Here is a 24149-nt window from a genome sequence, read left to right on the forward strand (position 1 = left end):
TATTGTTCAATTCTAACGAAAATTAGAATACATAATCTCAGAGCTTTACCGCATCTGCCTATGCACTCGTTTTTAATCTTTTTGAAGTCAAAGACGTTTCCCGGCCGATTTTATCTGAATCCATACTTTGTGCGACCCCTGTAGGTGTTACCGTGCGTTATTATAATTATTTCAATATTGCGGGTTGTGGATTAACCCTAAGCCCTATCTGATCCAATGGCAAATGTGCACACTTGATAATGCTTAACCCTCCCTGCAACTCAAAAATTTGTATTCACTGAAACACTTATTGTTTTTTTTTTTAATGTCAATGTTACACCAACTGCATCATTTTAATTCAAGATTAGATGTAGATAAAAAGACAAACTGTTACCTGTTCCTTCAAGTATGGAAGTCCCTCCAAAAATCCGGGAGTCAGTCGAAAATTTGAGTGAAATTCCGATTCTTTGGAGAGGTGTCTTCAACTGAGACCATGCTTTAATTGAGGTATTGCCAAGAAAAGGTTACGGTCATGAATACAAATCAAAAGCATATCAATTAAACTAAGACAGAGTGATGTAAGAAACTTGACTTTTTTAGTAGTTAAGAACCTCGAACTTGACCATGGTGACAATTGGGAGAGCCTAAAACAATCAGGAGTCTTTGATTTGAAATGTGTGAGCCTCCAGGCACAAAACAGTCTTTGTTTTGAGAAAAATTTTCTCAAGCAAGTCTCCATGAAGAAAAGGATTCAAAAACTTTCCAATGATTTTGAGTCCTAAATTTGTCTCGATCATCAAACCCACTCGTCATTTTATACATGGCCTTCTTCAGGCTTGGAAGGAAGGAACTCAAGTCCCATGTCGAATGCTTTTATGAAAACTACAAAATTCTTGTTTTTTTTTGTGAAATTAGTAACTAAATATGCTTTCGTGGGCTTCCTTATATTATTATTAATGTGAGCCGCTCCAACGACCAGGATCGTATACGGAATGTAGGCGGACATGAGACTGATTCGTTGCAAGAATAACTTTTCTCTTATCCAGAATCGAATGACAGTTGGCGGATCTGGCAACTCTGTGAATAATAGGGTTTATCAGGGATATGGTCAAAGACGAGTCCAATTTTTACTTCAAAGATGCTATTGGACCAACTCCTAAATATTTTCTAATACCGTAGTATTAGAAGGTAGACTATAGAGCAATGAAAATGCCGGAGGTAAAGAAAAGATGGCTTTGTTGTTTTTCCGACCTGGATGCGCTCCGTACGCAGTTTAAGCTTATACGATCACTATGAATTGATTGCTTCGTCTGATTTTGTTTTTGCAATTAATTGCTTTTTCTGACACTGTCACTGTCGTTATAATCAATCAAAATTCGCCGCCTAATTGATCTATATCCGTCTAGAAGACCAACAGACAACAGACTCTGGCAAGTCCGAGATTTGCGTAACAAATAGTGCAATCCCACTCGAATATTTCGATGAAGTTGCGTGATGTTGGTTGTCACATTAGCCGACCAGTCTTCACTACTTGAAGGAAGTTTGCGTTAAGAACAAGAGCTCGAACAATAGAAAAAAGCTACTAAGTAGATTGAAAATAAGTGGAATGCACTTGACCATGCACTAGAGCTAATTACGCCAGAGAGACAAGTCAATTTCAAAGCTTAAATCAAATCAGCACTGGAATTGTTTGTCGAGTCTTATCCCATTTGAGGTCCAGATCTGGGATCACTGTTTTTCTACATTCGAGAAGAAAACTGTACACAAATTACAATTCCAGTCTCAAAATGTCATTTCCTGCAATTTGAGCTAATAAAGGGGAGTGTTTTGTGGCAAACTTCCTTCAAGTTTTGACGATGGATGTACGACCTAACATCAGCCAACTTCATCGAGAGGTTCAACCAGGATTTTACCACTTGTTGCGTGAATCTCGCATGAGACAGTTTGACGAGTTAATATTTAGTCGCTCTTGCTGAAGCGAGGACTCGTTCGAGTCGTTTGATTTTTTACCTTTTTTGACGGACTCGCCGAAATCTTGCCAAACAACTCATCTTGCGAAATTCTAAGTAAGAGTGAATATTTTTTCTTGACGAGTCCGGCCAATTGCTCCAAAATTGAGTAAAAGACTCGAGTGCACTCGGGCTCGAGTCCGGACTTGCCCCAGCACTAATATTTGTTTATTTCAATTGGCCGTAGGAAAATAAAATATACAAGAGGCTTCACTTTGATATGTTTAATAATTACAGATGTTTTCGGGAACGATTGTTGAACGACCAAATCCTGCACGCATCCATCTATTCATGCATCCCTTTCATTATCGAAAGAAATCAAATGAATTAAAGAATTACGCATCCTCCGCTATCTTCGATACATTTTATTTTCCGACGATGCGAATTTCAGAAATATCTAACATAGGAATTTACTCCACATGAAACTAGAGCGAAATATTTTTTTTCGAGCGAAAAAGGTATGACGGGATTGATTTCAATGATACTTGTCTATTTTCCCGCATGCGCATGTACACCTCGTACTTTTTTTATTGATCCTCGTGCAATAGTAGCCCCACAATGTTGACAAAGCTCACAATGGTTTTTCGTATTGCTTTGGTTCGACATGCCGGTTTTGCCGTTATTATGAAGACCAAAATGTTTTCGTCGAAATAGTCCTACTTTAACTATTCTAACCGGGGATTCACATTTCAAAACGAACACATGTTAAGTTGATCAAAATAACAAACTGGGATCTTTTAAAGCTAGGGGTGAACAGGTGCGTGGATGTACTGTGCACAAATAATTGTAATGAAAGTTTTTCCGAATACGTCTATACTATTTACTTTCTAAAAAAAGCTTTGTTGTCATTCCATATAAGTGTGTTTATTGCAACATTTTTGGCCGTCATTAGAACAAAATTATTGCTAAACTGATGTTATTGTATTTGGAATCTTAGCACAGAAAAAATATAAAACCATTATTTCTTTATGACTAAGGTGCATTCCTTCCTTGGTTTAACCTTTTAATTTGCTTTCGGCTCCTTTGCCTGGCCGCAAGAAGACCCGACCCACCGAGTATCTACCTTGGTGTAGAAGCAAGTCAATTGGGAATGTCTTGCGGGTATTTGTTCACATTTACGGTCATACGACGCCTGCACTACATAGATAGTGCAAAATTATCATCACATCATCCTAATGATTGAATGAAAGTGTCTGGAGGACATTTTGAACCGAGGACTTTACCCTCGCCTCACCAGCACCCCCCTAATTGACACATGTTTCATCAATATCGAACTCTATATTTTGGAATCGTTTCAACCGAAAAGAACTCGTCTAACAATTAGTTCGCCATGCTGACTTTGACTCGAGACACCATGAATGCAATATTAGGCACGATTTGGTCGTCTCCGAACATCCTGTACCTACATACGTACGTACTTGTATCTACGTACTGTAAGTACGTACTCGGCGAGATGGACAAAAGCGAAAGCGATTTTCTTTCCCTTGTGGCCGCGATGGATGGACGAATGGATGAACGAACGGATGGATGGTTGTAGCTTTGTGGTTCCAAACTAATCTGAGAGTCACAGGTGTCGACGATGGCAGAGGCCTACTACGCATGTACGTATATACATATAGTACTTACTAAAGTTCTAGTGCTTACCAGTACATGCAAAACCGCGGAAAACGCTTCTTCTTTCTTTGGCCTCTATCTAAAAAAATTGTCTCTTCATTGAAATTGTCCAGGACAAAGTAAATCCGTCGACCGATGGTTTGTCCTTACAACTTTGACCAACTACTTAACTCGTTCATGAAAATGCAAGAAAAGTTAGCTTTAACGTGGAGTGTGATTGTGTTTGAAGAGCTTTTACTCTTAAAGTGGTCGGTCACAAGAATAGATGAGGATAATGTTGTGTCTATTGAATGATAGGCCTACTTAAAATGGGGATCCACATGCTCTAGAATGATTAATTCAGGACTGCACTTTAGATTTGGTCGAACCTCGGCGTGAATGGAATTGGTTCTTACAAAATCAATCTATGGCCCATTCAAACTGAGCACACTGAACAAATTGCGTTCCATATCAGATACTGAGATGAAAAACCAACTGACAATGTAAAAACACCTGTTTTTCTGACTAAATATCAGCTTAAAAATAGTTGAAATCAAATGAGCCATGTACTCTTACAATTGACCCAAATGAAAAAGCAAATGCTGAGGTAATCTTGACTCAGACCCAGGTAAATCAACTGAAAAAGCTAAATCTTCTGGAACTACTACATAAATCCAGCTTTCTACTTTATGAAGAAACCTCTATTTATCCATATTCTCACTAAAATACTCAGTATTCCATAATCAGAAGGAGAACGACAGTATAATTCTTCTGAACAACAACATAGAATAGGGAGATTTAGTTAGGTATGTGTCGACAATTGTTAAGTAGGGCAGAGGGTCCCATGGGTTTAGGAAAAGGAACTTATCTGGTAAAAACCTGCGCTGAGCTACAGGACTGAGAAGGACAGAGTCCGTGGTCCGGTGAAAGATGAAGGGAGGGAGGGTGGTTTTGGTGTGAGAAGAACCACCGGGTAATGATGGGAGAGGTGAATCTGAAAAGAGCAAGGAGCAACAGCAGATCGGAAATTCTCCACTTATAACAAGCAACCTATAATGTCGTTCGATATGTATAAATGTCGTTTTTATAAAATACGAATTGGCAAAAATGGAGGGTTTATTATTAACATTCTACCTCTGTTAGCAGGAATTGGAGCTGCTGCTAGCATGATTGATACAAGTGGTATTGCTAAAGTTGTTAATGATAAAAAGCATAATGACAGAACTGAATGAGAAGTAAAAAGACTTAATAAAGAAGTTGAAAACTTATTAAAGGCTACAAAAGTTATGAAAATAAGTGGGAAGGGTAAACAAAAATGCTGGAGCCTCTTTACGAAAGAACATGGTAAGGGTGCGTTTTTACCAAAAAGGGGGTGAACCAAGGTGTATCAAATCATGAACTTGAGAAAATATTGAAAATGAAACCAATCCTCAAGGTATTTTTATGAGAACTGTTTTTAGATAATGAAGATTATGATAAATTTCGTTTACCCCCACCCAAAAAGTCAGAATAGATAATAGGTTGATTCAATACCAGAAAAATCAGAATGCCAATATTAAATTCTAGCCACCCTGACCAAATACCAAAGAAACATCATACCAGTGGCTGTCCTTCTCTCCATAGCATCCCGTGGCGAATATGGACGCCCTTGACCGAGACGCCCTCGCAACGTGTCTCGTGACACTTGTTGCCTATGGTCTTGGACGCGCAGGTCTCCTTCCTCAAAAGGCTGTCTTACTCGCTGTCATCCTTCCCGCCGTTGCCTTCATCTTTGCCGCCGCCGTTCTATGAAGCGAAGATGATGTAGTCTACACATAGAAGAAGTAACATAGAAGAGTAAAAATCGAGTTTGTTGTGATTTTTACTGCAGCTGAATCGGTAACCAGTGGAAAGTGCAACTCTAGGTGATGGAAAGCAGCGCCTCTACAATCAGAAACTATACTCTAGCAGCCGGTCAGCCGACATTCATTTGCTCTGAAAGCTAGTCCGCTTTGCTAGCTCTTATCGCACACTCTAGTTCCTTCCTCTGTGGTCAACAATCCCGTTTTCGAGGGCGACTTCGAGGGCGACTTCAAGGGACTCAACAAGCCCAACCCGCACCAGGAGACCATGTGCGTAGATGTCTCCGAGGAGAGCTCAAGCGACTAATCAAGGAGGACAAACTACTAAACTAAGTCTAAAGTTATTGTTATGATATGCTATTCATGTACTACTCATATCAGATTTTGGGCAACCAACAGTGTCCACTCAGATATTGTCAAGCGCTAACGTGTTAACTTAGACAAAGAAACCATTCAAGTCATTTTTTGAGAAGATACTCATACGGCGGCGCACAGAAATACAAGAATATCAGTCATGACGAAACTGGTTCGAAGTGGAAGTCTGTCAAAGAACCCGACATAGTGGAGGTACGTACTCGTAATGGAAACAATTATTACAAGTAGGCACTGTTTATACATGTACTGCACTTGAATGTCGTAACTTCTGAAGGGGATATCATCCAATCAATTAGGGAATTGAAATGAATTTATGTCAATGCCTTTGCGTTGTCAGAAATCGTAATTCATGATTGACATCTGTATTTCTTCTTGGGGGAGTGTTCAACCCTTTGAAGGGCACCAATGACTTCAAATGATACATTTCCCTTCGTCACGATTAAGCTACCCTGTCTGGCTTACTCAAATGCACATAGAACGTCATTGAAGTTTAAGATTGGTAAGATGAGGATAATTGCCTCCTGCCCAAGCCTCATTTGGGATTGCGTCAATCTCATCCCGAGCACTCAATAATCTCTCCCCAGAAATGGCTCGAGCAAAACTGTACTCATCCTCGCCCCATGGCCTTCAAATAGGCCTAGATTGAAAAAAAAACATTCATCTCACGGTCCCCAATCTTCCAAGCAAAACATGGGCTTTGAATCGATGTATAGTTAAACGAAATATTTTGTATAACTTGTTATAAACTGGTGGAGGCGATAATTTAGGAGGAATCAAGTAAATTATTGATCTTTGAAAAAGAGCAATAAAGTTGCTTGAGTCCAAAAAATGACATATTGATACATAGAGATTCAGGGCTATACTCGTTACATAATACGGAACGAATCGTGTACAATTTCTGTCGGTATCGAGGAAAGGAGAGTTTCGTTAATTGGAATTTCTTGAAGGATACGATAGCATTCCGAGTGTACGTATAAAGATACAAGTTTTTAAGATCATCTTGCCTAAAAAGTCGAAACAAAGTCGAAGTAGATGAAACCGTTGAAACAAAAGCATTGAAAATATAGAATCCATAGGAAAGTCCTATGATCGGATAAAATACCAATCAAGGCAATTACGGACATTTTGTATGAGGCTCTATATTGCGAATCCGTACATACCGAGATTATGATATTTTCTCTTATTAGGGGAGAATGTGCATTCTCCGTACCTTTAAATGCAAACCAATGCATGTACTCCTAAATTTGGTGAAAATGAAGGAACTTTGAGTAAATGAAGAACCATTGGCAAACTTTTTTTACACTTATTTCCAGGAATAGTTCGTAAAACATTACTTGGAATTGCATATTTCACAAACCCTCTCGTGAAATGATAAACACTTATTATTATTCCAATAAATAGTACTATCGTCGATTGGATAAGTCAAGTGCTACTCTCAATAAGGAAAAGAAACGATCATTATCATTAGTAGCAACAACAACATCAACATCTAATTCGTTAGCCACTCGCTGCCTCTACGTATGAGACAAGATAGCATCCAATCTCATTCTCATTCACATGTGCAAAGTTTGTTTTCCGTATTGGCTCAAGACTAATACTATGTTCGGTATGTGTTTAATTTTGAGCGTCTCGAGACAAAAATAACCTACACAGTTACATACAAAAGCAATACCTGATCATGATGACGTTTTCTATTGATTGCTGTTAACTGTTGTTATCCTGGTTTACGTGTACGAGTTGAATGTAGAGCGTTGGTTCAGCATTGCGAAGGCAATCAAGTATGACTTGAAATTGATGTCCATTCTACCTGCCGATGAGTACGTAGGAGTTCGTGCTATCATTATTATTAGGGCAAATGTCAGATTTGATGGCCCCTTGACCCATTTTTTGTGCGGGGAAAACGGTCGGGAAAGGGCCGGGCGACGAAGATGCTGTTACTTCTGTTGCTGCTGCTCCTGATGATGATGNAGTTACATAATACGGAACGAATCGTGTACAATTTCTGTCGGTATCGAGGAAAGGAGAGTTTCGTTAATTGGAATTTCTTAAAGGATACGATAGCATTCCGAGTGTACGTATAAAGATACAAGTTTTTAAGATCATCTTGCCTAAAAAGTCGAAACAAAGTCGACGTAGATGAAACCGTTGAAACAAAAGCATTGAAAATATAGAATCCGTAGGAAAGTCCTATGATCGGAACAAATACCAATCAAGGCAATTAGGGACATTTTGTATGAGGCTCTATATTGCGAATCCGTACATACCGAGATTATGATGTTTTCTCTTATTACAGGAGAATGTACATTCTCCGTACCTTTAAATGCAAACCAATGGATGTACTCCTAAATTTGGTGAAAATGAAGGAACTTTGAGTAAATGAAGAACCATTGGCAAACATTTTTCCACTTTTTTCCAAGAATAGTCTGTAAAACATTACTTGGAATTGCATATTTCACAAACCTTCTCGTGAAATGACAAACACTTATTATTATTCCAATAAATAGTACTATCGTCGATTGGATAAGTCAAGTGCTACTCTCAATAAGGAAAAGAAACGATCATCATCATTAGTAGCAACAACAACACCAACATCTAATTCGTTAGCCACTCGCTGCCTCTACGTAAGAGACAAGATAGCATCCAATCTCATTCTCATTCACATGTGCAAAGTTTGTTTTCCGTATTGGCTCAAGACTAATACTATGTTCGGTCTGTGTTTAATTTTGAGCGTCTCAAGACAAAAATAACTGACACAGTTACCTACAAAAGCAATACCTGATCATGATGACGTTTTCCATGGATTGCTGTTAACTGTTGTTATCCTGGTTTACGTGTACGAGTTGAATGCGGAGCGTTGGTTCAGCATTGCGAAGGCAATCAAGTATGACTTGAAATTGGTGTCCATTCTACCTGCCGATGAGTACGTAGGAGTTCGTGCTATCGTTATTATTAGGGCAAATGTCAGATTTGATGGCCCCTTGACCCATTTTTTGTGCGGGGAAAACGGTCGGGAAAGGACCGGGCGACGAAGATGCTGTTACTTCTGTTGCTGCTGCTCCTGATGATGATGATGACGACTAACTTACTCGTCATATTGACATTTCCCATGGTTGCATCAGTCCATGCCGTTCAGTCGAGCTGTCAAATAAGAATTCCCCCGCACAGAGTTTTCCACAACCCATGCGTCGTATCACACATCTCATAGGATACTACAATTCGTGTGAGCTCTATCTGAAGTAGCAGATCGGAATGGAGGGAGCGAAAGAAGAGAAAAAAGGAAACCATCTCATATGGTTCGAGACGATGCAATAGATATCATGTTTTGATTAATTATCTATTGCACCAGCGAAAAATCATCTCGCATTTCGAACCAATTTCATAGCAATTCACCTCACGATCCACTGTACGAGTACGTATTACCAATGTACAATATGTAAGTATCTGCCTACGCAGATTGGATCAAAGTAATGTCTCAAGCAAGCATAGAAAATATTCAGGAGAGTAAAACACAATCACAATGACTTTATTAACTCTGTATATCTTTATGGGCCACATTAATAGATGGACGAGGGAAGAAAGGAGGAGAAGCTATAACAAATTGACATATTTCGACTATTTTCGAGCCAGAACCCATCTGGAATTGAACGTGTCTTTGAGTTTTACAATGATGTTCTTGTAAATGGTGGTGGCATCATTTTGAGTTTTGGGATCGGGCACCTCCAAAGCGTCCGCGCCTTCCACATCATCCACGCCTTCGTTTAGTCCTTCTCCTTCGCCACCGATCGAGGTTGGCGGGGTTTCCGATTCGACGGTTGTGGGCGTTGAGGCTGTTGCTGTGGTTTCTGGTGTTGATGATGATAGCGACGACGACGACGACGAGGACGGCGACGACGACAATGTTTCTACTGTTATCGTTGTGGCGTTAGAGTCTGGCGTGGTATCTGTTGATTGCGATTCCTCGGATACCGCGGAAGAAAGTGTGGACGTGGATGTGGGGGAGACCGAGCTATTGGTAAGGGATGTTGTCGCACTTTCATCCGAACCCACAACCACGGCTTCCAGAGCGTCGTTGGATTCCGAGAACATCACGTCATCCTGGAATTGACCATGAAAATCAGACCACTCTCATCTTGATTAGCTTGACCACAGATAGACAGACGGACAGACGGACTGTTATTGAAATTAAGTTTTTTCACATGTCAGAGAAAACTTGGCTCTATAAATCACTCTATATTAGGGTCACTTCGTGATCCGAGAGGTGCTCACACCTCTTCAATGGTTGGTTATTCATGATAGAAAAAATGTACTCTTTTCAATGATCCAGCCTTAACGCTCATTTCGGTTATGATGGAAGTCTATAATAGTCCCATCAATCATTGGCTGATTGGAAAAACGGTGTTATCGGTTAAATTAAGAAGTGAAAATTTTCCATGGGACTGCAACAGCCCGTCTATAGGAGTCCACCCGAATGCTGGCCGTCACTGTCTAATAAAGTAGGTCATGTTCGTGTACAATTAATGAGTTCCAAATATGTCACTATTACATTTTATTGCCAGAAATGCACTCTTTCGTCGACTCCTTGTATTAGGAAATCAAGCGGATCACATTGGCTTTGATCCCTTTTATGTTGGTGCAGTTGCTGTTAACGGGCTATGTTAGCCACAGATTGCCAATGAGATAAGCAATCAGGCAAAACCTTTTGGGAGCTGGTGTTGATTTCATCCAAACCCCCATCCCTTCCCCCAAAACAAATCAGAACACAAGTCCTTGGTCGGTCCCAATGTTCTTTTCCCAGACATTTCTTATCTATAATTCAACCCTACCTGAAAGTTGCTGATGTCGTAGTCCTGTGGATCTTTCTGGTCTTCCTCCTGATCGAGGTCGTCGAACTCCTTGCCAAATCGAATGTTGATCTCCATCATTCCCGCTTGAGTATGAGCGTACCAAAACTCGTCACTTGTAATGGTACAGCCTTCGGCCAGGTGAATCACGCCAAAGCCCACCAATCCCGTGGGCGTGGTCTCCTCGGGACACTCGAGCCTAACGAGCACCTGATCATTCAAGGCAGCAAAGATCCACGAGCCGTTGTAGAGGCGGGTAAAAGGCTGGACTAAGCCGTGCTTGAGCCGCGATTGGCACCACGCGGGATCAGGGAGACCTTGATAGAGCTGCATCACGCACGACCGTGCCATGTCCGCCCTTAACATGGGCTGAAGCCCACAATAGAACTGCTCCCCATGGTCGGTGTGGAACACCTGACAGTCCTGGAAGTCCTCTTTGAAGAGCTCGAGGAAGTATCGCTTGGACTGGTCGGTGACCAAATATTCGGTGTCAATGTCGGCTATCACTGAGTATCCGTCTTTGACCTTGAGCGGGAGGTTGTGAACTCGATTGAGGTCGAGGATGGACGATTTGTCCACCAATGGAATGGACACGGTCACCACCACGTCTGCCAAGCTGGAATCGAAAATGGCACTCGTGCCTAAGACGGAATAATAAGGCCAAAGGGCTTCTTCCGAGGTGTAGAGAAGGCTGAAATTGGCCGGCAATTGTTCCTCAATGGTGAATAAGGTCTCTCTGATCTTCTTGGGCGAGATTACGCTCTTACTGAGACGACCCGACCCAAGAGCGGTGACGATACTCTCAATCTCAACGAGTCGCTCGTCGGCCAGATCCACTTCCAGGGCGATTTTCTTGTACGCCTCGTTCCGCACATGGACCAAGTCACTAATCGATGTCTTCATAAATGGATTGGTTTCCATGTTGATCACCTGGAACAGAGAACAAGAACACGGAGGATTATTCTCCTCAACAATGTGTTGGGGTAGGTTTCTTTCCTTGAGGGTTCATTTATTCATCCATCCATCCATCCATCAACCAAACTTGTGGCATGAAGATGAATGTTCTTGAATTTGACTGCGACTGACTTTGGATGTGGCCAGAACGGTAGTATTTAAAGCATGATAATGTGGCTATTTCGCGGCTCTCACGACACCACCACCCTCTGCGCCGAAACATAAAGCCATCATCTCGGAATGTAACGGCCTTCAATTAATAATCTCCCACCTTAGGAATGGTTTCTTTTAGTTCAGGCCATTCTTCGTGGAATATTCGGCACAAAAACGGTACTATTCATTCATACGAGTATGCTCCGAACCATATGACAGTTTCAATTTCTTAAGTCAAACCAATTTCTCAATGATGCAAGAAGACCACCGAGTTTAATGATCGGCTCTGAATAAAACAAACTGCAGAAATTTACATTAGGAAAGACATGTCCCGCCATGACATTGAATCCAGAGAAACTCGTTAGTAGAGATCAAGTGGCAATTGTTTATTCCACATCCAGAACAACCGTTGTGCATTGGATTACCGACAGAATGAAACAAGTAGCAGATTGTTCCGACCAACATCACATTTTCAAGCGAGTTGTTGGATGTTCAAACTTGTACAATATCTCCCAAGGAGGCTTATTGGTCTGGAAATAATGGTCAATCCAGGTGTTGCTTGAGTCTCTTCGTCGTTGGGAGAAACAGGGTCCTCTCGTCCTGAGTTGCTGATGTTGCTGTTGTTGTTATTGATGATGAGGACGTCGTTGCGTTTGTCGGAGAAATTTCAATGTGGGAAACAAACGGCTCATGACAAAACGTGCATGAACGCTACGCTGCAAGTTTCTCCAACTTGGTTTCAACGCATCATTTGCTTCTTTGGCTTCATTAAAATGTGTCGGATTGTCCGATTGTGTTCAGGGTTTAGTAACCAATTATCCCTTCAAACGTGAGTCTGAGCGTATGTGGGTGGTTAGATGGACGTGCATTGAGACATTGGCCGGAATGTGTTCGCCAAAAGGGACATCGACATGCCTCGTAAATAACGTTTCGTTAAGGTGTTAGCCAAGCTCACACCTCAATTAGCCCGGGATGCCATTTCTCTAACAAGCTTGCCCATAAATCTATGCTTTCCAAACGAGATGATTTCTTGGACGGAATATCTTTGATTTAAAGTGACGTCTGCTTCATTGTCCTTCGCCGTTAATCACTAAAACCAAAGCAAAGGACAATAGGGAAGGGGGAAAGTAGTGCTGTTCCCATCAAAACCTCCAAAAGTACCCCAATCCATATACATATTGAGCGTAGAATGTTTGGAACCACAAAATCTCTTACCTTTCGCTCTAAGGATCGGGCCATGTTTTCAACATGGGTCAGTTCGGAATCATGCTGCCTCAGCATGGCCTCGGAAGAACTTTTGAGGCTGTTAGTCAGCGAGCGCACGCCGTTGATACTGCTAGAAAGTCGGGAATCCACGCCGTTGACGAGGGTCTTGACTTCATGCACGTCATTGGTATACGCCACGCCGAACATGCTCTTGAGAATGCCTTCGCCCACCGTTTGACGCTTTTTACGAGCATGCTGACCGGCGCCCTGATTAGCCTCTTGACTACGGCGTCGTCTCAGGCTAATGTTTTGACCCAACTCTCGCAAGTCCCGGGCTCTTCTTAACAAGATTTCGCATCGTTTGCTCAAATGAGAGTTCTGGTCTTTCCAGGATCGATTGAGGTCATCCAGACGAGAAGGCCGGTATCTGGATGTGGGGGGCGTGGACCGAACCTCGGGATCTTGGAAGTTGGTATCTAAAATGGTGAGGCGATGAGCCAACTTGGTCAATCGCCGATCCAGACTCGGGAGATCGATGTGGACTCGGAGAGCCAAGTCCCATTTGTTATGGATGGAGTGGACGAAGCCGAGCTTCTCGAAATAGACCGGCCACTCAGTGGATTGAGTTTTGATGGCACACACGAGGAACACTAAGACAACGAGGAAGGTAGGCAGCCTGGCTGGCACGGCTTTTGATGATGGGATTTGAACTTTCATGACGAGACTAATTTTTTTTTCTTGGTCTGTTATACGAACACTACAAGTGTACGTGTGGTTAGTGTCTTGGTTCAAACTATCACTCTAAGCTTAGTCCATCAATCACTGTTTGTCAATCATGATTGTCCGCCAAGAGAGGGATCACACGTGTCTGCATTGGTTGGAAGCGAAAGGATGACTGATCTGCTTCTCAATCGCCGAGTAATGAGAGGCATTATTCACGAAGGAAAAAAACACACCAAAATAATCATAAAAAAGCTCCTGCCAGCCTCGATCGTTGGTATTTGGTGGGTAAGCTGGCTGGCTGGCTGGCTGGCTGGTCCGCTGCGAGGTAGGTTACTTAGAGGTGCGAGTCGCAAAGTGCAAGTCGGATCGTTGAAGATGCCACACTGCGGGTTTCACCGTTTCCCTCAGGACGACTACGGTGATCTGGTGGACATCCTCACATGGCATGGATAAGCGCATCACATCATCCATTCGTCCAATGTTACATACTCACTCACTCACTCGCGAGCACTCCTCCTCGTCATTATACATCCACGCACCTGCTTCTGATTTCGTTCCAAAGAGATGTCTTCCGTCATCTTTCACCCCCTCTCTTTCTCTTTTGTGCTTCGACTTTGGATGTGTGTGCGTACAACCACTGCGTCAATGTACGAGGCTAGCATGCGTAAGTGTACAGGGCTGTTCCTTCATAACTGACCAACTCGTATTTCACCTATACTAAAGCCTCCCTTAAGCAGAGACTTCCTTCAGAAAGTAAAAGGTTCGAGTCAAAGCTCAAGCTTAACATGTCACTTTTCCTACGCACCAGTACATCAATTTATTCCAAGAATTGAACTTATCTCGGGCTTACAATCAACCACTGATCTATTTTTGTCATACCTTCGTCATGCAGATGTAGTTAGGGTGTTAGAGTCGGAGGGTTGAACCTCGCCCGGCCAGCCAAGCCAGCCATCACATTTTCCGTTATTAGCTCCGATAAGTTGTGCCTTAGACAGTTTCAGATTGGTTCTCCCTCAGTGGGTTTGGTAAGCGTCTAAGTTTTCTTGTGCAAAGTCGGGTAGGAGAAACGAACCGGGGACCTCTCTCATTCTAGGGAGTTGCACTAACCCCATACGTAACGAGGTAGCCCCATACGTAGAGGTCGTGGCTTTACAATCTATTTGTAAAACCCTGGTTTTCTAATTTGAACGCACGCACTATCCGTGGAAAGGCACATACTTCCGTTTCACCCTGCATTGCGACCGAAAGGTAGAGAAACACACATGGAACGTGGTTATCGAGAGTATTCTGTGTTTCCTTGCGTGTTTCCTTGCGTATTTCAGTTTGAATGTGTGTGTGTGTGTGTGTTGAGGGAGGGGGGGAGCGATGTGTCCCCCTATCTCCATAGAGCTCGCCAATGGAATTCTCGACAATGGTCAAGCTGTGCTCGGTTAGTTAGTCAGATCGACAGTCACAGACCGAAATAAGTCATTGTCGCTACGTTGGTTCTCGGAACGTTCCTTCATTCGGTGGATTGTCACTCGCTGAACTGAGCGCACTGTCTACTCTATAATACCGAATGAAGAAGAGGAGCGGGAAAAAAGAGGGGGATTTTCCACCAGAGAAGTAATGAGAAAGATGCCGTCTCCTCCAATGACGACCAACTGAACAGATTGTTTCGAAGTTCAGGAGGAGATTTCTCAAATCTCTTCTTCTCCACCTTTACGACCACCCCGTGAGTGGAATATGATTTTGATAGGACTGGAAGCGTCAAATAATGACGAGGCTCGGGCTTGTGAAAATACTATTTAGGACATCATTTGAAAGCACTTCGTGACCATCGAACGAGAGAGGGCGTTCAATATTTGTCTAAGATAGATACGTCAAAGTGCCAACTCATTCCGTCAAGAATAATATTCATCTTAGGGGTAAAAATCGGGATGGGCGCACTGAATTTATGCCAGGAAGTTGGACATGACACTTGGGCATGATTATTGATGCATTTTGCTCATGATTTATCCTTTACCTCGTAAATCATGATCAATTGAAATCCTCAGTTGATTATCAAATGTCCCATGAGGGTAGCTTCAGACAAGAGCAAAGTGATATTTTTGAGTAGAGTTTAAATGTACATATTTTATGCGCCATCTTTTTGACTATTTTTGGAAACTCCCGCATTTCTCATGGATTCAGAGGGTTAAGCAATGAAATTGCCCACTTTCACTAAGAAATGGCGGATTTTACTCTGAACTTGTCTCATTGTAATACATGCACTATTCCGTAATCTCACTTATCAAGTACTTTTTAATTCACGGTCTAGCCTTATAGATTCAAAACGAGAATCATCGTAAGCGAGATCATGGAAAAAATATTCTTCTTTAGACCAATATTACTTGAACTGTTGTTAAAAACTCATCCCTTGGCCTTGATGGTGTCAGGCTATTCATGGGTTGTGGCACTTTGAGGCCATGTTCCCGATTTTAGCCCCATCGAAAAGTCCTTTGTGCTTCACTCCCTCACCCATAATACTGGCACTGCATGCATGTACGTGGTCCAAAGAGACTCTTGGTCCGTACTTAATCCAGATGGTCCGTTGAGTTGCCTCTCGTCTGGTTGATTTGATTTGGTCTCCAAGTCCTTGAGATGAAGCCATTTGTCAATTTTCCCGCCAGACCAAGCCAGCCCACGTGAGGTGGATGATGATGATGATGATGATAATATTGAAAACTTGACTCACCTGCTTTCGTCCCATCGTCATTCAAGGTGGATTGTGATCGCATCAATTTTGGTTTCCTTCCTCCCGGACAAAATTGTCACGTCACTGCCATTTGGCTCGGGATGTGGGCCTAAGTTGTGATTACTCGGTGGAAGCCCGTCGGACGGTGGCTTGGTTGGTCAATATGCATCTGTCTCTCTATCCATCTATCCATCCGTCCGTCCATCCAAGTATCTTTCCGTTGGTCGGTGGGCTTGGCCGGGCCACGAGGCCGACTTCACCACAACCGCTGGCGAGGCCAATCAACATGATCATGATCGCCATTGTTGTGATCCAGGGTACTTGCTTGGCCTGAAGAAAGACCTTTTGGTTTTCTTACGCAAAAGTCCTTCTGGTTTCTGGCTTGGCTTATTGCTCCATGGATGACCATGATATGATCAACCGACTGAGAGACATGAGACATGCATGGACGCAATTTGGTTTTTTATCTTGTCACTTCTGGAAGGAGCTATTGAAACATGTTTTTTTTTCAAAAAGGGATCCAATGAATAACTGATGAACCGAATGTCAGAGCGAAAATCAGCGACACAATGCTTTTGTCAATATATTCATCGCAAATGAAAAAAGAAACTCTCCCAGCCATCACGCCGTGGTCAGCAACATGACCAAACCACCAAGCTTGTATCCAATTCAAGCTATACCATGCCAAGGGTGTTAAAAACTAAAGCAGCTGATGAAGCGCTCAAAGTTATTACTTCTATTGAATTCTGTTACGGGGGCATTTCGGCAAGCTCTGGCACGTTTGTTAGCTGGTACCAGTGCCAGTGGTTCAAAATTGGTGTTCCAAACAGGGTTTTGCAAAGCTGACCCATCTGTCATAGGGCGAGGAAGAAAGCACTTTTGCGTTAAAACTTGTTCATTAAAACTTGGCAACGGCAGGCACGTTTGTTTGTTGGCAACAGAGCTTGTCTAAATTCAACCAGGCACAATTTTTTTGAGTCCGTTCGAATATCGAGAAGAAACAAAAGCAGTCTTCAACGTACGAGTAGCAAAAATGGAACAAGCCTTCTATATCAGGTCGGTTTGATATCCCATGGCAAAGCTATCGTTCCTTTCTTTTTAACCTAGGAGAGAAGATACGAGGCCAAGGTTTCAACAAACCACGGGTTACATTGAATAATTTTGCTGGGGTGCCTGCGGAACATAAATTCGGGTTAAAGAGTTAACTGATGATAGACCATGTATGAATGGCACGTCGCCCATGCAGGAAAAACGATCCAAAAATTTGCAAGGGCAAACTCAAGAGCATTCTGGGCAGTCAGAACTTTAAAGCTATTTTGATCTGAGTTGACCCCTCTGGACTGGATTGGATGGACTGGTCACATAATCTCGCAATGTGGGATAATCATTGAAAGCAAATGTCATGGAGGCATGGTGATAACAACCTTTGATGAAACTGATATTGCCTACCGTTAAAGATGCTTTATCCACCGTTGCCAGGTTGACATTGAAGGTGGAAGGGGCAAAGTGATTAGTAAACCGAAAACTATTATCTTTTACATTGTTGCTTTACTTCTGTTTTTCTTTTCCATAAGCTTGAAGAGTTACAAGCAATTATACTCCTGGTGCTATTTAGATGAAAGTCTTTCATTTGTCTTGCCTGTTCAACGAGTTTCAGTTGGTACACCGGCAACACATGTTATGCATTTAGACGACCCTTGTTTCAACACATATTGCTTCCACATACGTCTCGACAACATTGCCATATATGTGAGTTAGAACGTGTTCCAATTTTCAGCAATGTGTGAATCAGCTCTTGGCGACGTCGGCATGCCCGTCCAATGCAAGATAAAGCGGAACCAAACTAAGAGAATTGGAACTAGCAGGTTTTTTCTAATCAACCATCTTTATGGGGTTCAATTAGTTCACTAATGGGTAAAACCGCGGACTTCTAGAAATATGGACTGCGAACGAGCTTGCCGCCAAATCGGCCTGGTCTTGATCATGGCAACTCTGAGCCACTTTTCGAATTAAAGTAATATCATAAAAAACGGAGATCTGAGGAGAATTGAAGGTAGTCATTTTTATATCATTTATTTGTGAAGTGAATTGTTGCAAAGTTATGTTGTCAAAACCTTATGTAGTTCCGCATCTCTAGAAGTTCGTGGTAAAACACAGGCTAAGAAAAACAACTACCAAACAACATTTGACGATTGTCTCAGAAATTCGAAGCAACGCATCTTGAAAGAACTCTCGACACATTAAATCATAACAACCCATTTCTGTTGAAGTTATTATCATTAATAAAAACGAAAGAGCGACGATCTCTTATGAAGTCCATTGTAGTGGCAATTTGAGTTTTTAATATTCTGGCTGTCATCAAGTTTCTGGTACATTAAACATCTGAGGATATTGTCTTGAAGTTTATGTGATGATTTGAACGATTTTCCCCTCTTGCCCAGAGTATGATGAAAAAAGGATTCAAATTGTGATTGATTCTGAATCTGTCACCAAAATGTCATATCGTGTCAACACTTTTGGACANAGACGATTGTCTCAGAAATTCGAAGTAACGCATCTTGAAAGAACTCTCGACACATTAAATCATAACAACCCATTTTTGTTGAAGTTATTGTCATTAATAAAATCAAAAGAGCGACGATCTCTTATGAAGTCCATTGTAGTGGCAATTTGAGTTTTTAATATTCTGGCTGTCATCAAGTTTCTGGTACATTAAACATCGGAGGATATTGTCTTGAAGTTTATGTGATGGTTTGAACGATTTTTTTCCCTCTTGCCCAGAGTATGATGAAAAAAGGATTCAAATTGTGATTGATTCTGAATCTGTCACCAAAATGTCATATCGTGTCAACACTTTTGGACAAAATTGTTGACTTGAAAACTTGAACATCAAACACTTTGACCAAGAAAATGGCGACTTCTGTGCAGCTTGAAGTTCCCGCCTCCTTCGCCTCTTTCCTTTAACGGGAACTGCTTGTTTGACTTTGTTTGTCCGTACTGTCAACCAATGGCAATCTCTGTTTTTATTTAGCTTACGTTACTTTTCGTGTTTTTTTTTTTAAAGCCTATACTCTTTCTTACACATTGTGTTTTCGAGTGTCATCAACAATAAACATCTTGTGACGTAACACCGCCGAGCTCTAATTGTATCACGTTGCGAGTTGGCTCTAGGGACCCTGTAGTTGACTCTAATGTTTATCTAAATTATCCTTTCACAAAATACCCATAACCAGGGTGCAGCTCTACAGTTTTCTTTCAATGTCCGCTATACTTTGCATGGCTAGTTGAGCAAGCGAAATTTTTGCATCAATGGCGCCGGCTGTTCAAACTTTCATACTAATTTTTCTGACATTGATGAGTAGGTTCCGATAAAATATGTTGGATTTTTGGCCCAAATATGTCATTTTTATATTGCTTGAAACAACCCAAATATGTTGATTTTATATAAACCAAAAACGTTTCGGTTTGTTGCTTCTGTCCCGTTTAGTTCTCTTAGCATTAAAACGTGGGCGGCCAAAACTTCCAGATAAATATGGTCTTTATTGGCAGCAAATTTGCATAAAAAAAAATCAAACAAATTTCCATAAAAAATATGTGAAAAATATTTTTCATGTAAAAACATTTTTGGTCTGACTCTATTGATGAGCAAGCAATTTGGCAAAGTTTCAAATTAGAGATTCGCATAGAATTGTCTCAGGCAATAAACACGAGCACGATTTTGCAATATAATTTGGTTTTACATTTGGCATTTTGTGACAAGTTAAGCCTTTGTCACGTGCATGCAGGTTCTGATTTTCATTCTTTCTCCTCATTCTTTTCTCAAGTCGAGCTCCGGTCGAACTTCAAACCAAGTTCACCTTATAAACTACTCTGTTAACGACTTATAACAAAGTGGTCTCACCTGGCTCAAAGCGCCATTTTCTCAGCTTTGAGGTGTAGGATCCGATAGTCAATAGAGCAGTGATTCAGAGCACAGGCCAATCCAAAGTAGAATCGCGAAACGAGCTAATCTCATGACGCGCCCTGAATTTCAATATCTACACCTGAAGAAGCATCATCTGGACGACAGATTACCAGGCAAAGAAAATGACGGTGATGAATGGAATTGAAAGGAGACAGAAGAGAGGGGTGTGTGAGCGTGTTGAATGGACCCATATCCAGGAGGACAGTAGGTAGATGGATGGATGGATGGATGAAGGAGGCGCTATTCAAATTAGCTGGTGTGATGCAACGCTCTTCGTGTCATGATTTTTCTTATTCATGTTTACTTTTTAATTTCACGATCTTGAACCTGCTGAAAAGGAGGGAAACCTCTGTTCGTTCTTCCGTTATGTCATTCGTCTCTAATGAGACCGGCTCGATGGTATCGCTTAATTCGCAATTCCCTTCAACGACCCCTTCATCTATGTACAACCAGGATTGCTGGATGGGTTTCCGATTTTTTTCGTATCTGTTTGTCCGTCCGTCATCTATCATACCTGATGGTCATGAAAATGTCTGAGGAGATTGTGGTGAGCCTTGGATTCTAGGATGGTCAATAGCCTAATCTTCTTAATTTAACCACCAAAGTGCTTGAGTATTTGTGAAGCGTAATTGTCAAGCTTCATTGAAATGCCCGACAAACCGTTATGACTAGATCATTAGATTCTCAAGGAGGCAATCGAGGAGGCAAATTAACTGCACTAATCATGCATGTGCAGGCATAGCGATGAGAATAACGAAGAAGGGTAACGTATGGCCGTTGGGTGACCTCTTTGCCGTCAATTCGATTCATCCTAATTGCCAACCATTGCTTCATCATTCTGTGTCTCTTGTCCAGAGCCATGGATCGCCCAGTAAGGATCTCCTCTTCTCCAGTTCTGCTCCTCGTACTTTAGCTGCCAGCTTCACTTTTTTCGACTCACTATTGATCAAGAACATGTGATGGTTGTGGACCAGTCACTTTTTTTTTCTTCTTTTTCCATCACCTCAAAGGGCTCAAGCGAATCACCACGTCCCATTCATTAATGAAACGTATAGCCCCCTTACGCTGCACGTAATATGTTTTACGTTCTGCACTTCAGAGGGCGCTTCAGAGACGAGGCATAATGGGCTCCTGTTGTCTTCAAGTGACGTCTTCTCAGCCCTGATTTTATGACAACTTGTGACACAGCCACTCTTACTTAGAAAGGTATTATTTACGTACATATTTTGGAAAGACTTCCTTTGATCCAAGTCATAGAAATATTGGTGTGTGGTGAGGCATGTTTAGTCCAACTTATGGAGTGGTTCCTGAGGGGTAAAGGCCGACGTGCCCTGCATTCTCATGAGGTTTCTACTGTATGTTTCCAACGATAATTATAATTAAAGGGACAAAAGACATCGACTGAGATGAACGCCAGATGTTAAGCCATGAATTCAATTCAAAGGTATCTTGTTCCTCGTTTCTCGTTCGTAGTACTTTAGGTTGGTTCCCGAGCGGAGAATTCCCCGTCACCTCAAATGACACATCTGGTCCGTGCATTTTATGGCATGGATGGATGGTTGGTCGGGGGAACGAGCCAGTAAAAAAAAGGTAAGAATGCCGTTCTGATAGGTCCAATTCATCGAAGATTTCTGAAACTTCTACACATGCAAATCCTTTAATCTTCCTGAGGATGATGAGCAAGGTGAAAACACGACCATGGACAAACAATGCGAGTCAAGATGAAAAAACATCACCGGCTTACATCACCACTCATCCAATGATGCGAGTATCACTCTTCGTTCGTCGCTCGGTTATGAGAAATTTTCCCCTTCTTTGAATAACACTTTTACGCTGCAGACCCGCCTGCCTGCGTCGGGCTAACAATATTTTGCCATTTCTGTTATTTCAAGCTCTTGAAGTTCAAGAAGAGGAGGGACTTCTATCATTGCGTAAGATTCAAATTTGGCGCCCTTTGAAAAATTACAGGGCCAGATATAAACCTGCAACCACCTAATATCATTCCATATTGGATTAAGTAACTACCCGATAGGGGATAGGTGCACCATTGATTGGATAGGTGAAAACTTTTAGTTTTAAAGGAATAGATAAACAGAGCAAAACCAATGGTTACTTTTTTGGGAGGTTTTCGTTGGGCGTATCAATTGCCCAGAGTGACTCGAACTTAAGAAGAGAGGGAATAGTGCTCAAAACGACGCCATTTCTTACCCAATTGTATAATTGTATTTGTCTTGCCCCCATTTCCCTATGGACTGACAATCTAAAAACTTGATTTGACAATCAAGATTTTGAAATCGCTAACAAAACATAATTACATGTTCCCTAAGTAAATTCGAAGGGAGGGTATTGAACAATAAAGGAATCCATGAAAGAAGAGGAGAGGGCTTCATTGTTTGAACTAATATGTATTCTTGAGGACCTGACGATGTTCTCAGACACAAGTTAAGCCTCTGTGGTCACTAGAATTGACCTTGTAACCTGGGCTGGGACAAAGCTCATGGGTGCTTTTGAAAACGTTCATTGTCTTGCCCTCTTTGATTCCCTCTTTGATTCTTTATGCATTGTACATTCCCAATTTGTACTTTCTTTGAATATTCCACGTTCCCAAAAGTGTTTGTGTCTCCCAGTTCCTAAGCACTCTGATTTCTATTGTTAGCGATGGGGAAATATGGAAGTATTTTTTTCAAAAATATGCACATAAAATATGCTAAAGCTTTTAAAATATGTTGTGCTATAAGAAGAAAGTTTTTGAAAGCTATTCTTTACTTTGACAGCTTTTGAACATATTATGAGCATATCTTGACCTACCTAGCGGCCAACCACTTAGTGGTTAACCGTTCAAAAACGGACCCGATGATGTGGCGAGGACAGGAATCGGAATCGAAGGTGGAGAAAAAATTTGCTTTCCACTCGGGCCAGCGGAGAGCTAGTGTAAGAGAATCTCTCGCGGGCAAAGAGCTTGGAATGATCATGCCACCCGATCTAAAATGGGCCAATCCTATGAAGAAACTTTTGTCGGACGCTAACAAAAGGATTGGACATTTGCCGGCTCTTACTCTCCTGCATCCCAAGTAGGGAACTAAAGGAAGCAGTGTGGAGTCCTTAGTCCTCTTTAAGGTACGATACTGTCTCCCATTGTTCTTTTCTTTTAGTAATGATCAACACGAGCAGATCACTATTCAGTCGGAACTTCAGATCGTCATGAACAATATCCCAAGAGTATTACCGGGAACGAAGGTGAAGGATAAAGTGAGAGTCCGGAATTTGCATACAGATCTAGGGAACTCCTTTCCATCCAATAGATGTGCTTGAAAGGTATTGTTTTGGAATTGTGGAAAGCAACAAACACAACGGAACACCCTCTCCGTGACAGTTTGAAGCCGAAACAACTCCAGACAGGAGAGCGTGGCCAAAAAGTACGACGCGATGCCTAAATTTTGAGTAGGGCGTTAATATGGGCGAGCCACTTTAATTTTTTCTGCGCGTCACGGTAATCAAGAAATTGCAAACACTGCACCCGATTTTGGAGCCAACAGGTACTTCATGATTCAGAGTTTCGACTTTGCAAGACATTTTCCCGCAAAGCTACAATTTGGAGCCACGCAACCTTTGAAAACGATGGGGCGACAATGAGATTCAATTTAAGGAAATCAATTGCATATGGAAGAAGAGGTTAAGTCTCTTGTAGATCATCACTCGATTGATGCATTAGGTTAAATTTTGAAGGCTGAGACGATCAGCAAATTTTGTAGCCGTATGTTTATGGTAATATGGAATGGAATCTTGTACAACAAT

General features: G+C 41.8%; 1 protein-coding gene across 1 annotated transcript; it reads right to left on the minus strand.

Annotated features, from left to right (window-relative positions):
* Positions 1-9299: 9299 nt before the first annotated feature.
* LOC131880938 (uncharacterized) lies at positions 9300-14108 on the minus strand. The gene is made up of 3 exons (XM_059227670.1): positions 12961-14108; positions 10621-11568; positions 9300-9892 (listed from the first exon to the last, which is right to left on the minus strand). Exons 1-3 carry the CDS (start codon positions 13666-13668, stop codon positions 9410-9412), a joined length of 2139 nt encoding a protein of 712 aa, XP_059083653.1. The 5' UTR covers positions 13669-14108; the 3' UTR covers positions 9300-9409.
* Positions 14109-24149: the final 10041 nt, after the last annotated feature.

This window comes from Tigriopus californicus, chromosome 5 (assembly GCF_007210705.1).
Source record: "Tigriopus californicus strain San Diego chromosome 5, Tcal_SD_v2.1, whole genome shotgun sequence".
Lineage (NCBI taxonomy): Eukaryota > Metazoa > Arthropoda > Copepoda > Harpacticoida > Harpacticidae > Tigriopus > Tigriopus californicus.